This window comes from Pongo pygmaeus, chromosome 13, assembly GCF_028885625.2.
Source record: "Pongo pygmaeus isolate AG05252 chromosome 13, NHGRI_mPonPyg2-v2.0_pri, whole genome shotgun sequence".
Classification (NCBI taxonomy): domain Eukaryota; kingdom Metazoa; phylum Chordata; class Mammalia; order Primates; family Hominidae; genus Pongo; species Pongo pygmaeus.
Window position 1 is genome coordinate 30,522,390 of NC_072386.2, and position 15,701 is coordinate 30,538,090.

The window sequence follows — 15,701 nt, forward strand, 5'->3', positions numbered from 1 at the left end:
TCCCAAAGTGCTGGGATTACAGGCATGAGCCACCGCACCTGGCCTTATTTTCTTAAATCTATTTTAGTCTCAAGTTAGAATACTTGTATAAAATATTGTTTCTTAAAACAAAAGGTTTTATTCAATTTTCTGTGGTTTTTTATGCTGTTTGGAAATATTTGTTGCTTTGCGGACATATATAAAATGTTCTTTGCCATCAAATAAAATGATAATCTTATTTTTACAAGTTCTATTTATGGACACAAAAATAATTTTTTGTTTTATTTTCCACTTTAATTTTGGAATGGGGGTGGTTTTTCAATTATAAGCATGTAGGAGGATCACTGAAGGTCAGTAAATCATCACTGGTTATAAAACCAATGGAGTATAATTGTTTATGTCCTTCCTGTACAGTCTGTTATCAGAATTTACCATCCGTCAATCTATGTTTTGTAAAGAAGCTTTCCCTACTGTAAGGAAAGTGCTATCAAAGCTTTCTTATATTAGGGAAAGCTAACATTTTGGGGATCATGACTTTTAAAAAAAATTCAATATTTAAAAGATAAATTAATTAGGAATATAAGTGAGTACTCAAAGTTGCAAATGATGCCTGGAATTGAGTAGTATTCAATGCCAAGAATAAGGTGGTCGAGAGCCATAATCTGTGTTTATTCATGTTCTTAGCATCAGTTATAGAAGTTTTATAACAAATGCATTTTTTAAAATTATTGTGTACTAACTTTGTTAATTAAAATCCTCGTCATTAAAACACATTTTACCTTAGAAAATGGCCTTAGGCATTCTTCTTTAATTTATCGATTTGGAACAAAGTGTTTGAAAAAGCGTATGAAAAGATTGGGATAATTGCAATGCATATGTTGTCCTGCTTGCTGATGATACTTTTTCTTTTTTGTAGTTTATAAAGCAAAGTATTTAAACACCTTCTAGAATGAAATTTTACTGCTTGAATAGTAAGCCATACTCTATCCAGAGGATTTCCAATGTCAGCTTTCATTTTGTAGTGCAGAAGCTTTACTGTGATATAAAATGTTATAACATTTTAATTAGGACAATAGATTGTGGGTACTGCATATGATGGAAGAAATTTCTTAATGTTCCCATGTTCTACTAAATTAGAATGAAAAATACATTTGAATTTACATTATATTAGATCTGCTTTGAAGGTTGAGGAGTCAGGGGAAAAGAGGGTGGCATGGGGATTATGGGATGTGTTTGGGACTCCATAGTGGGAGGTGGGATCAAAGCATTTTTTAAATTATAAACAGTAAGGAAATTGTGACCCATGGTATTTAGGTTACATAGATCTTTCTCCTTTTTTCGTTACAGGAAAAGGGGAAGATAGTGATGTACTCAGTATAAATGCAGATGCTTATGACAGCGACATAGAAGGCCCATGCAATGAAGAAGCAGCTGCTCCCGAGGCACCAGAAAATACAGTCCAAAGTGAAGCTGGTCAGATAGATGACCTGGAGAAAGACATTGAGAAAAGTGTGAATGAGATTCTAGGACTGGCAGAGTCTAGCCCAAACGAACCCAAAGCAGCCACCCTGGCTGTTCCTCCACCAGAAGATGTTCAACCTTCTGCACAACAACTGGAGCTGCTAGAACTTGAGATGAGGGCAAGAGCGATTAAGGCCCTAATGAAAGCTGGTGATATAAAAAAGCCAGCCTAGGTATTTAACTTGAGTTTGAATTTTAGGTATGTTTGAACAAAGCCACATCATTTAATTTTGTATCTAAAATTTATTTGGGGTCTTATATGTTATTTCTCATGTAACCCTTATTAGGTCAACTCATTTTAGCCCTAAAATACCTGTGGCTGTTTCTTTTTTTTTTTTTTTGACTACTTTTATATTATAAATGTGTGTTACTGTCTTATGAATTCATGGCAATATAGTTGGATAGCCTGGATACTTTGTTAGATGAGTATTTAGCTGTGTCTGCAAATCTTAAAAGCCATTAACAAGGAGTTGTGGTATTTTTTTCTTTATTTTTAAATGTTTGGGCACCAAACCTAAAAGCAAAAGATTGACGAAGCATGTTTTTCTTAAGGCTACTTGTATTTTACAATACAATATTAAATTATTGCTTTAAATTTGTTAACAATTTGAGAAATTTAGTTTTGCTTATATGCACTTTTTAAATATATACTATTTTGAAGATTCCTTATATAGATGCAAATTTCCTAGTTAAAACCAAATAACAGAGATCTGAAATGACTGAGAAAAACTTTTTTATTAAAGGAAGGAATTAATTTAAGGCAATTTTTAACTATGTAGAACTAATTGCCCATGTTTAATTATAGCAGACACGCCATTCTAACAGGTATTTGATAGCATTGGATGTATTATTCTAGGTTTTTTCTTTAATAAAAGTGGAACAAGTTTTCATTTACATTCCAAGCTGTCAGGAAAATGAAGAATATTTTATTATCTAGGATTTTATCTGATGTAGTTGCTTAAAGATCTGATGTGCTATAATTCCATGAATCAGAAATAATAAAATGCTATCATTCTGGATCTGAAGACTTTTGATACTTTTTCAAAAGCAAAATTAATTTCAGGAACCTTTGGTAAGTTGTTGTTATAATTAATCCAATTTTGTATAGTTTTTGTAAATAAATTACCATCCTTCCACAATTAGGGATGCTTTTATCCCCCCATCACTAATTGCAGTTGTTTGATACCAAAATAAATTTACATAGAGATCCTTAACTTAAAATAAATTAATTTTTTCAAAAAACATAAATCTGGAACTGTTATTTCTATATTTGATAACAAATACAGTATATTTTATTTATAAGCCATGGTCTACTGATACTGTATGAGGACTTTCCTTATATATAAAAGTTGCAGGGATTGTGTTTTATTAGCTGCTTTAATTATGTTAGAGAGTTTTTCAATGGAAATAGAGGACATTTATGAAACGCTGGAATTGCAGTTACAAATTCTTTTTGTTGTTGTTGTTCCTGAACATGCCTTGGAATAATTCTACCATTTTTTTCCCCTCCGTAAGTCTTTCTAATAAAGCATAGAAAAAGCCTATATGATTTTAAATGCTTCTCTTAAGCTGGTAAACAGATTTGAGTTATGAGTTCATTGTTATTGCTTCAAGATGAAAAGACAGTGATATAATTCTTCTATTTCAACTTAAAGTAATAGTTAATATGCTAAAGTAGTACAGAATAAACTTTATTGCTGCTTACTAATTACAAAATACTGTAGATGGCATCTGTATGATTAAACATATAAAGTAAAACAGGTCTGAGGGCTTTGTAGATGATTAAAGTCTCCACCTTCATGAAGCATTGTGTGTCTGTTCTACTCTATGCAGAATGGTTTACAGGACATTTGACTGGAGTGGATATGTGTGAGGTAGAATGAACAGAACAAATTAGAGGCTACTTAATTCCCTACCTTGGAAAATCAAATTTTTATCTTCTTTTAAAATGTTGAAAGACTTGAGAGCTTTTTGAAAATGAATGGCTTTAGAGAATGGGAAAGTTTGCTTTAGAAATGCCTAAGTAATGGGAAAATACCATGTATCGATCTGATGCTGCCATTTAAATGATCAGCCCAGAGGTATTTATTGAACGCCTATGAGGTTCTCAGTCTTGTTCAAATCTTAAACCTAGAAGCCAGGTGTGGTGGCTCACGCCTGTAATCCCAGCACTTTGGGAGGCTGAGGCGGGCGGATCATGAGGTCAGGAGACTGAGACCATCCTGACTAACATGGTGAAACCCCATCTCTACTAAAAATACAAAAACAAATTAGCCAGGTGTGGTGGAGGGCACCTGTAGTCCCACCTACGAGGGAGGCTGAGGCAGGAGAACGGTGTGAACCTGGGAGACGGAGCTTGCAGTGAGCCGAGATCGCGCCACTGCTCTCCAGCCTGGGCGACAGAGTGAGACTCCATCTCAAAAAAAAAAAAAAATCTTAAACCTAGAGATCTTACAATATAGATTTTATCATGGAGTAGACTGGTTAATAAAGACATGGGTGGGTGCTGCTTGTTTTTATGCCTGATTCCTTCCTTTTGTTAAGGTGAGCAACATTTCTAGGCAATATTTAATTAGTAATTAAAACAAAAAAAATTGGCAGCTGAATTTTTTATTCAATGTCAAACAATCCTGATGTTTGATGAAGAACTTGACTTAAATCCTTTTTATTTTTATTTTTTTAGAGATGAGGTTTTTGCTATGTTGTCCAGGCTGGCCTCAAGCTCCTGTGCTCACGCTATCTCTCCCACCTTAGCCTCCTGAGTAGCTGGGACCACAGGCACACGCCACAGAGTCTGGCCCCTCAAATCTTGAATGCTGGGTGGCAACGGATAATAAGTCTTCTGTGTTAATGAGCAGATACCTCAAACTAAGCCTTGGTTAACATTTAGATGTTCCTACTAATCCACACAGATATATCCTAAAAATCTATCACCAGGTTACCAGTAACATTTCAATTATGAAAAATCACTCAAAATACATCTTTTTGTTGAACACTATTAATTCCTCAAGTTAATCAGGCAATATATTCTTTCCTTATAAATCTTTTGGCCAAAACTTACTTTCAGCAAAATGTTAGATCTTAGGATTTGTTATCTGATTAAAGATATTCTGAACCATTTGGACAGTAATACAAATTGTAATAAAATCACCATTTTTCAATGCCATTTTCAAGGTAGATAAAGCAGAGGTGAACCTGTAATTTGGGCCAAATATTTGGGCTTTAAAAATTCTCACTTCTAGTCCATCATAAAAAGCAAGAAGAGGTCAGTTATGGATACTTTTCTTTGATTCTATCTTCTTAATTCTTTAAAAGGCCAACATGTTTTAAAACTTCGTCTTTAGATGTGTTTACATTTTCTTTATATTCTTCAAATAAAACAAGTATATCAGTAGGAACTCATATAGTCAACATACTGACATTTGATATTTAATAATTATTTTTAAATGCTTTGTGATACAAGAAAAAGAATGTGAGAATTAAGAGCAAAAGGGTCTGATTCTGCCTAACCAGCTGTGTTACCTTAGCAAGTAACTGTAAAATGAGGGAAATAAATTGTAGCCAATATGTAAGATTTCTTTCAGCTGTAATAGTCTGTGATTCCAATAGAGAATGCTGTAAACTTTGCCAAACTTACAGAACTCTTTTGAGTTCAAGTATTTCTCATCTCTCTTCCTTCCTTTCCCCACCCAATTCAAAATGAAGCCATTTGTTAATCTCTCTTGTCCCTCACTGTTGCTGGATGTGAACAATCTAGTATTCTTTTTTTCTTTTACCTGTTCCAGTCTTCAATGTCAAGATTGCTTGGTAAGTATTAATATATATTGTACAGAGTTATTTGCTGCGGTCCATAAATGTAGGTATTTAGCTGTTACCTGTAATGTTTATGTCTGTATTTTTAAATAACATGATTGTTATCCCTTTTTAAAATATTTTAGTTTTAGATTTTATCAGTTGGTCTATTTTGGGATTTGAAGATTAAGCTGTAATTCCTCTACCTCTCCTCTAAGCGCATACCTTCCTCTCTCATTTTCACAGTAGAGTGCAGTTACATCACACTTTCTGGTTAAGTTAGCATTCAATATTTATACTATTTTGACTCTGTAAATACTATTCACAACTGGAATGTGTGGTATCTGTAATTATATTTCCTTTTTGGTCCAATTTTTGGCTTGAGTTTTTTGGAATTAATAATATTGCCTTATTATTTTATTTGCTGAGTGGTCTATATAGCAGAAGACTGCTGTATAGTAGTATTTTAAAACTTCCCAGAACAGAATGACATGAATTTACACTCAGGCTGTCCTCCAGAAGTGTAAATCTCTTCTCAGTAGATTCAAAGACATCATATAATCCATCACTTTTTTCTTTAAAGATATTCCTTCTGGAGCTCTCTGTACTATTCTAATCTGGATTGGTTGCTCTTCACCTCTGTTACGTTGGATCCCCCATTTCCTGAATTCTCTTTCTCTATTGGTGGCATACCTCTTCCGACAGCTTCCTGTGAAAGACTGCATGCACAGTAAGTTATTTTGATTCATTGGTGTGACCCAACATGGCTCAGTTCTGCCTACATACTTGATTGAAACTTTCTGTGAATAATAATGTTTACATGCCAGAAATCAATGTCCTGAATTTTACAGTATTGCACCAGTGCCTTCCAACTTCCATTAAATTTGTTGAAAATTAATTGGTCATTCTGATTCTTTTTTTTATTATTATTATTATACCTTAAGTTCTAGGGTACATGAGCACAATGTGCAGGTTTGTTACATATGTATACATTTGCTATGTTGGTGTGCTGCACCCGTTAACTCATCATTTACATTAGGTGTATCTCCTAATGCTATCCCTCTCCTCTTCCCCCCAACTCCCTGACAGGCCCCGGTGTGTGATGTTCCCCTTCCTGTGTCCAAGTGTTCTCATTGTTCAATTCCCACCTATGAGTGAGAACATGTGGTGTTTGGTTTTCTGTCCTTGGGATAGTTTGCTGAGAATGATGGTTTCCAGCTTCATCCATGTCCCTACAAAGGACATGAACTCATCCTTTTTTATGGCTGCATAGTATTCCATGGTGTAAATGTGCCACATTTTCTTAATCCAGTCTATCATTGATGGACATTTGGGTTGGCTCCAAGTCTTTGCTGCCCACTTTTTGATGGGGTTATTTTTTTCTTGTAAATTTGTTTGAGTTCTTTGTAGATTCTGGATATTAGCCCTTTGTCAGATGAGTAGATTGCAAAAATTTTCTCCCATTCTGTAGGTTGCCTGTTCACTATGATGATCGTTTCTTTTGCTGTGCAGAAGCTCTTTAGTTTAATTAGATCCCATTTGTCAATTTTGGCTTTTGTTGCCATTGCTTTTGGTGTTTTAGACATGAAGTGCTTGCCCATGCCTATGTCCCTAATGATATTGCCTAGGTTTTCTTCTAGGGTTTTTATGGTTTTAGGTCTAACATTTAAGTCTTTAATCTATCTTGAATTAATTTTTGTATAAGGTGTAAGGAAGGGATCCAGTTTCAGCCTTCTCCATATGGCTAGCCAGCTTTCCCAGCACCATTTATTAAATAGGGAATCCTTTCCCCATTGCTTGTTTTTGTCAAGTTTGTCAAAGATCAGATGGTTGTAGATGTGTGGTATTATTTTTGAGGGCTCTGTTCTGTTCCATTGGTCTATCTCTGTTTTGGTACCAGTACCATGCTGTTTTGGTTACTGTAGCCTTATAGTACAGTTTGAAGTCAGGTAGCGTGATGCCTCCAGCTTTGTTCTTTTGGCTTGGGATTGTCTTGGCAATGCAGGCTCTTTTTTGGTTCCATATGAACTTTAAAGTAGTTTTTCCCAATTTTGTGAAGAAAGTCATTGGTAGCTTGATGGGGATGGCATTGAATCTATAAATTACCTTGGGCAGTATGACCATTTTCACGATATTGATTCTTCCTACCTATGAGCATGGAATGTTCTTCCATTTGTTTCTGTCCTCTTTTTCGTTGAGCAGTGGTTTGTAGTTCTCCTTGAAGGGGTCCTTCACATCCCTTGTAAGTTGGATTCCTAGGTATCTTATTGTCTTTGAAGCAATTGTGAATGGGAATTCACTCATGATTTGGCTCTCTGTTTGTCTGTTATTGGTGTATAAGAATGCTTGTGATTTTTGCACATTGATTTTGTATCCTGAGACTTTGCTGAAGTTGCCTATCAGCTTAAGGAGATTTTGGGCTGAGACGATGGGGTTTTCTAAATATACAGTCATGTCATCTGCAAAGAGGGACAATTTGACTTCCTCTTTTCCTAATTGAATACCCTTTATTTCCTTCTCCTGCCTAATTGCCCTGGCCAGAACTTCCAACACTATGTTGAATAGGAGTGGTGAGAGAGGGCATCCCTGTCTTGTGCCAGTTTTCAAAGGGAATGCTTCCAGTTTTTGCCCATTCAGTATGATATTGGCTGTGGGTTTGTCATAAATAGCTCTTATTGTTTTGAGATACGTCCCATCAATACCTAATTTTTTGAGAGTTTTTAGCATGAAGGGCTGTTGAATTTTGTCAAAGGCCTTTTCTGCATCTATTGAGATAATCATGTGGTTTTTGTCTTTGGTTCTGTTTATATGCTGGATTACGTTTATTGATTTGTGTATGTTGAGCCAGCCGTGCATCCCAGGGATGAAGCCCACTTGATCATGGTGGATAAGCTTTTTGATGTGCTGCTGGATTCGGCTTGCCAGTATTTTATTGAGGATTTTTGCATCGATGTTCATCAGGGATATTGGTCTAAAATTCTCTCTTTTTGTGTGTGTGTCTCTGCCAGGCTTTGGTATCAGGATGATGCTGGCCTCATAAAATGAGTTAGGGAGGATTCCCTCTTTTTCTATTGATTGGAATAGTTTCAAAAGGAATGGTACCAGCTCCTCCTTGTACCTCTGGTAGAATTCAGCTGTGAATCCATCTGGTCCTGGAATTTTTTTGGTTGGTAGGCTATTAATTATTGCCTCAATTTCAGAGCCTGTTTTCGATCTATTCAGGGATTCAGCTTCTTCGTGGTTTAGTCTTGGGAGGGTGTATGTGTCCAGGAATTTATCCATTTCTTCTAGATTTTCTAGTTTATTTGCGTAGAGGTGTTTATAGTATTCTCTGATGGTAGTTTGTATTTCTGTGGGATCGGTGGTGATATCCCCTTTATCATTTTTTATTGCATCTATTTGATTCTTCTCTCTTCTTTATTAGTCTTGCTAGCGGTCTATCAATTTCATTGATCTTTTCAAAAAACCAGCTCCTGGATTCATTGATTTTTTGAAGGGTTTTTTTGTATCTCTGTCTCCTTCAGTTCTGCTCTGATCTTAGTTATTTCTTGCCTTCTGCTAGCTTTTGAATGTATTTGCTCTTGCTTCTCTAGTTCTTTTAATTGTGACGTTAGGGTGTCAATTTTAGATCTTTCCTGCTTTCTCTTGTGGGCATTTAGTGCTATAAATTTCCCTCTACACACTGCTTTAAATGTGTCCCAGAGATTCTGGTATGTTGTGTCTTTGTTCTCATTGGTTTCAAAGAACATCTTTATTTCTGCCTTCATTTCGTTATGTACCCAGTAGTCATTCAGGAGCAGGTTGTTCAGTTTCCATGTAGTTGAGTGGTTTTGAGTGAGTTTCTTAATCCTGAGTTCTAGTTTGATTGCACTGTGGTCTGATTTCTTGATACTTAATGTGTGTCCTGTTTCTCTTTGGAAGCTGTGAGAATCTAATCTCTATCCCCAATATTCTGAAAGTTTTTGATTATATGTCAGGATATGAATTTTTTTTATCCATTGAGTTACTTATTTAATGTTAATGAGTTGATCATGAGCCTTTGCATGATCTTTCTCTCATTTGCCGTTCTTTCATCCGGGAGGCTCCCTGTCTTGCAGGAGGATGTCTTCTTCAGTGGAGAAATTCATGTCATTCAGTTCTGGGAAGTTTTAAAATACTGCTTGAAAAGTTCCTTCCCTCTGTTTTTTCTAGTGTTTATTCTAGAACTTTTTATTCAGATATTGATATCTACGCCTGATTCTTTTTTCTTATTGTTTCTATTTTTCATCTTTTCTACTTTCCTTTATATTTTCTCAATTTTCTTTTCTGGTTCTTCCAATGATTTTTTTTTTTAAACTTCAAACATATGGTTAATATCCCAAAGATCTTGTTATTTTTTATTCTCTGAATATTCCTTCTTTAAAATAGCACTAAAATTTTGCATCTGTAGGGCAGTGGCTCCTGCTTGGCATCCTGATGACCCTGCATGTATCTTGATAGGCCATGCAGGTGGAGCCTGAACCTCAAACTGATCTAAGTCTTGGTAGAACACACCCTGTGGTCCTCCCAGGAGCATAGCAGACAGTTTTGTGAGGAGCCTTTGCATGATCTTTTTCTCATTTGCTGTGCTTTCATCTGGGAGGCTCCCTATGTTGCAGACGGATGCCTTCAGGCAATTTTCTTGTCTCCCTCACTTTTTCCTTTGAGACATGGAACTTTCTACTCCCTCTTGCCCCACCTCCTCCCCACCCAGGGCACAGCTGCAGGCTATAAAATTCCTTAGCGGCAGCATGGCATTAGCTCTACAGCAACAGGATGTCCCTCACTCCTGTTGTGGTGTTGTCTGGTCCCTTTTGTGTTGATGTCCCCGCACAAGGTCAGGACCTTGGAGGTTTGGCACCTTTGACTATGATTTTTCACTGTCTATGTAAATAATAAGCTGTCTGAATCTAAAAGGAGCTCATTGTTTTTTTGTTGTTGTTTTGTTTTCTGGCTAAATCTGTCAGGACATGCTTGGCCCCTTGCCCTTGGCCTTGTGCTTGATGGTTTCATGGCTATAATATCTACTTCTCTGAGGATGTTAATTTTAGTCGTTGTTTTCAAGTTTTCGTCTGCTTCTTGCCTGCTGTTTCTTCCAAGTTAATTTTTTCTTGTTTTGGTCTCTGTGATGTTTTCTCAAATTTCCTTAAATCTTTGATTACATGCTGCTTTAATTTTTATTTTATTTTATTTTTTATTGAGACAGAGTCTTACTCTGTCACCCATGCTGGAGTGCAGTGGTTGATTCATGGCTCACTGGAACCTTGACTTCCCCTGCTCAGGTGATCTGCCCACCTCATCCTCCCAAGTAGCTGGAACTACAGGCATGTGCCACCATGCTTGGCCAATTTTTGCTTGTTTGTTTGTTTTATACAGACGGAGTTTTGCCATGTTGCCCAGGCTGGTCTAGAACTCCTGGCCTCAAGCAATCCACCTACCTCAGCCTCCCCAGGTGTTGGGATTATAGGCATGAGCCACTGCACCTGGCCATGTCTGCTTCTATATGTAAGAGTAAGACACTAAAAAGCTGATTTATAAGAGTAAGACACTAAAAAGCTGATTGGAAGTTCTGTGTTTATGGATGAAGCTTCTTAATTGGAGGAATTCCCTCTTTTCTCTTGGGCTGGCTGAAGATACCCACAGATCACTATGTAGACTTTTACTTAATCCCCGTTTTCAATGGGCTAACCCTCCAATTAACTCTCCTTGGTACACCTGAGTTTAGAATTTCTTACTCTGAGTCTTCTGTGAAGATGGTGAATGGTTGCCTGTTTGTGAGGAGACCGACTTTCATGTTTTGTTCCTTGCACTCTGTCTTAGAAGAACCTAGGATCAGTACTGAGCCTTACTTTTGTTTGTGTTTAGAACCAAGTTCTTAGGTTTGAAACTGCCTTTGCAAAAACATTAACAGCGAGAAAATTATGACAGTGAAATAAGTCTGACCTAACTAACATCTTGCTTCTAACCTCCAAGCTGTCCTTTTTCATTCCTGAGCTGTAGGCTGAACTAACTTTGGGGGGAACTTAGTTTATAATTTAACTTTGAAACAAAGATGAATGATAACAGCCGTTTCCTGAAACGAACCTTGCCTGGGGACCAGACTGCCTTTGTAGGACTAACAAATTATCCACAAGATTAGAAATTATGGTTTAGGAGTCGTGCATGCAACTAGAGGCCATCAGATTCTAAACTTACCCAGTTGCTTGTAGGGATAACATCACTATTGCAAAACCTAAGATTGGTGCTGAAGATATTTTTCAGACCCTGCACTCAATAGATCAGCTGGTGCTATCCAGATTGATAAACTAGCTCATCTGGCCCAGAAACTGACTCAACCCAAAAGGACAGCTTTGACTTCCTATGATTTTGTCTCTGACCCGACCAGTCAACTCTCCCCACTTCCTGGCTCCCTACCTGCCAATTATCCTTAAAAATCCTGTCTCCAAATTTTTGGGGATATCTCCTGCTTGGTGTGGCCAGCCTCATGTCAATTAAACTCTGTGTACTGTAATGTTGTGGATTGGTTTTTGTTTGTGCAGTGGACAGAAAGAACCCATCAGGTGGTTACAGTTTCATCTCTTCACAGGCCCCTAGGTTGAAACCTTCTTCATCTGCTAAATCATTTCCATTCACTTATTTGTTTCCAGCTTCCAAAATTTTCTTGACTCACCTCTGTCATTTCTTCCGCTATCTAAATAGGATAATTCTTTTAATGTCTTGAACTTTTAGTGGACTTTCATGAGGGAGCCATGGTAAACGTGATGTTCAGTATACCATGTTTAAGCAGCTATTACTTTTTAAAAATCTATTTTTGCTTTTGTCAATCCTAATTTTTATTTTTTGCTAAATCCAAGTTTAGTGAAATTAATGTAGAATCTTAATAGATTACAAGTGGAAAGGATGTGAGAAAGAACAGACAAGAATGGCAGCAAATAAAATCAGTGATACGTGAGGCTGGCAATGACACTGTTCCTTATAGGTGGCCATGTTTCTTCTTTCTTTAGCTTCAGTAAGTTTTACTAGAATATGTCTTGGTATTGATTGTTTAGTATTGACATAATCAGATATGCAATGTGCTCTTTCATTATGTAATTTCACATTCTTTGAAAAAAATTTCAAGTACATTTCCTTGAATTATTGTTGTAGTATTTGTTCTTGGTTCGATTTTCTTTTGGATTTCCCATTGTTGGCATTTTATCTTCTTTGCCTCGCTTCGACATATGTCACTTTCTTAAATCATTTGGTTTTCTTCCTTTTGAGTTTAAAAATTTCCCCTTTTCACTTGCTTCTTTTCAGGCTTTATCTATTGTGTTTATTCACTCCTGTGTGCCTTCTAGTTTTGTGTTCATTTTTGAAATTTTTTTCTTTCTAATTCTCTGAATTCCATCATTTCATATCTAATGCTGATTTATGTTGCTATGCCTTTTATCATTTTCACAACTTTTATCTCATTTTAAAATACAAGTAATAATTTTAATATGTGTACCTTTGTCTGTAGCAATGTTATTCTGCTTGTTTTCTCTTTATTTTTAACACATTGCCTGGGATTTGACCTTAATATTTTTGTTTCTCATTTTTATGTGAAGCTTGTTTTCCTGAACTTGTAGAGGGAACTTGGCACAGGTTAGCTTTTCTACCTTTATGCTCCTTTGTCTGTTTTTGTTGTCTAATGTTCAGAAATATGGTGGCTTGCTTTCTGAGATTTATCAGCTCTGTTCCCTTCCCCCATTTTTAACTGGGCTTCATTCCATCCTGATGATTTTCACTATACGGCTCAGCTCAGATATTGTGTCCGGAATTTATTCCTTCCGGTGGGTTCTTGGTCTCTCTAACTTCAAGAATGAAGCCACGGACCCTCATGGTGAGTGTTACAGTTCTTAAAGATGGTGTGTCCAGAGTTTTTTCCTTCCAGTGGGTTCGTGGTGTCGCTGACTTCAGGAGTGAAGCCACAGACCTTCACGGTGAGTGTTACAGCTCTTAAAAGGTGGCGTGTCCAGAGTTGTTTGTTCCTCCCGGTGGGTTGGTGGTCTTGCTGACTTCAGGAGTAAAGCTGCAGACCGTGGTGGTGAGTGTTACAGCTCATAAAGGTAGTGTGGACCCAAAGAGTGAGCAGCAGCAAGATTTATTGCGAAGAACAAAAAAACAAAGCTTTCATGCTGCGGAAGGGGACCCGAGTGGGTTGCCGCTGCTGGCTCAGGTGGCCAGCTTTTTTGGCCCCGTCTACATCCTGCTGATTGGTCAGTTTTACAGAGTGCTGATTGGTTCATTTTACAGAGTGCTGATTGGTCTGTTTACAAACCTTTAGCTAGATACAGAGTGCTGATTGGTGCATTTTTACAGAGTGCGGATTGGTGTGTTTACAAACTTTCAGCTAGACACAGAGCGCTGATTGGTGCATTTTTACAGAGTATGGATTGGTGCATTTACAAAGCTTTAGCTAGACACAGAGCACTGGTGCGTTTCCAAACCTTTAGCTAGACAGAAAAGTTCTCCAACAGCCCACTCGACCCAGAAAACCAGGCAGTTTCACCTCTCAATCCCCCCTCTAAACAAGACACCCCAGCTGCTGTTGGGAATTGGGCAATGACTGTTCTAGCTAATTCCTGCTGGATAGGGGCAAAGAAGGGGCCCTGCCGTTGTAGCGTCCTCCAGAGGGGAACTCTTTAGGCCAGTGAAAGGGCCAGCAGGTCAGTCCAGGGGTCCTCGGTAGAAGTTGTTAGTTGAGCTCATTTGGGGTTCCATTTGTAAGACCATCTGTAGCTTGATGGCCTCTATTCTAGAGGAAACAAATTTAACAAGGAGGTTAAAAATACAGGGTCTGAAGGCAAATAGCAAGATGGCTGCCATGGGACCTAGAAAGGGGAGAAGCCATGTTGCCCAACTCCAGAGGTTGGTATAAGAATTTGAAAGGCATTGTCTGATTTCAGAAGCCTTTTCCTGTAAATGCCAGGTGGCATCTCATACTATCCCTGACTGGTTAGTGTAAAAACAACACTCTTCCCCTAAGAAGGTGCAGAGTCCTCCTTTCTCAGCAATGAGGAGGTGTAGGCCTCTGAAGTTTTGGAGAGTCACTGCGGCCGAAGAGTCTATTTGGGATTGTAATTACTATCCTTACTGGATAGATTTTGTTATTTCTTGCAAACTGTCTGAGGAATCCTTTGAGAGTGTATGGTAGTAGGATAATGCATATTACACTGTTAACTTTTAGCAAATTTTACTTTAGTTGAAAACCTTGTAAGTTGGGGATTTTAATTTTTCTTTGCTATTAATAAAACCTCGTTCAGTCCTATTAACTTAGAATTGGTATAGATGGCTCCTTCCTGATTCTGTAAGTACTTTAAGATTTGGCTGAATGCAAACAGTTTGAGCAGACAGATTATTAGGCAATTTTCCTAACTGCTTATCACTTACTGAATACCCATTGTGTCTTTTTCCCTTAATCGCCTGGAGGAACCATCTATCTTCCTGTCCTGAAGGGAGTTCCTCGTAGATCTGGTTGGACCTTTGCGTGGTAATTAATTAAGATTTAGATCCTGTGTTAGGAAACCTGCTGGGTTAAGGATTTTTGATAAGAAGACTATGGGTTGTCAGTGGCCTCAGTGCTTTCAGGCTACGCCCTTGTTTACACTGACAACAAGGTGGTATTGGAGTGTTATACAGTTACAGAGAAGACCTTTAATTATCAATTATAGGTTTTAAATTTACCCTGGCTTTTAAAGGAATAGGGTACACTGTTTTTTCTTTACTACTTCTATATCTCTCATTCTCTCACTTTGACTTCTTCTTGGTCTGTATCTTTCTTTCTCTCTGACTCCCTCTTTGTCTCTTCCTCTCTCTGTCTCTCTCTTTGACTCCTTCTTTGTCTCTCTCTCTTCCTATCTCTCTTTGACTTTCTGTCTCTCTCTCTCTCTGACTCCTTCTTTGTCTCTTCCTCTCTCTCTCCTGACTTTGTCTCTTTCTCTCTTTCCTTTCTGCTGGTCTTTCCCTGCCTCTGCCAGCCACTTATGCAGCTGTTCTCCACTCTCCTTCCCCTTTTTGATGGCTTCGGCAGTGCAAGACTGCCACCTCCTTGGGTTTTTGCACTGCATGCAATAACTCCATGATTTCCTTGTGGTATTTAATGGGGGTTCCCATTAAATACCGTAAAGAAAGGGTTACGAACTCCCTTTCTTTCCATATTGCAGCATGGGCATGTAGGATTAGATAAGCATACTTGCTATCTGTATGCACATTTATTCTTCTTCCCTTTCTCAGTTCTAAGGCTCGGGTAAGTGCCACTATTTCTGCTAACTGGGTGCTGGTTCCTGGGGGAAGAGGCTTACTTTCAAGTATGGTTACATCACTAACTATGGAATAACCTGTCCTTTGCATCCCACTCTCCACAAACAAAC

The 15,701-nt window shown here is 37.7% G+C and overlaps 1 protein-coding gene across 2 annotated transcripts in view; it reads left to right on the forward strand.

The window, feature by feature from the left end:
- The window catches only part of CAAP1 (caspase activity and apoptosis inhibitor 1), a 51,429-nt gene extending 48,681 nt beyond the window's left edge, over positions 1-2,748 (forward strand). For both annotated transcript variants that reach the window (XM_054502043.2, XM_054502044.2), the window contains exon 6: positions 1,327-2,748. In XM_054502043.2, the coding sequence (XP_054358018.1) occupies positions 1,327-1,673 (347 nt within the window). In that variant the 3' untranslated portion in view covers positions 1,674-2,748. The remainder of the gene's footprint in view (positions 1-1,326) is intronic.
- Positions 2,749-15,701: the final 12,953 nt, after the last annotated feature.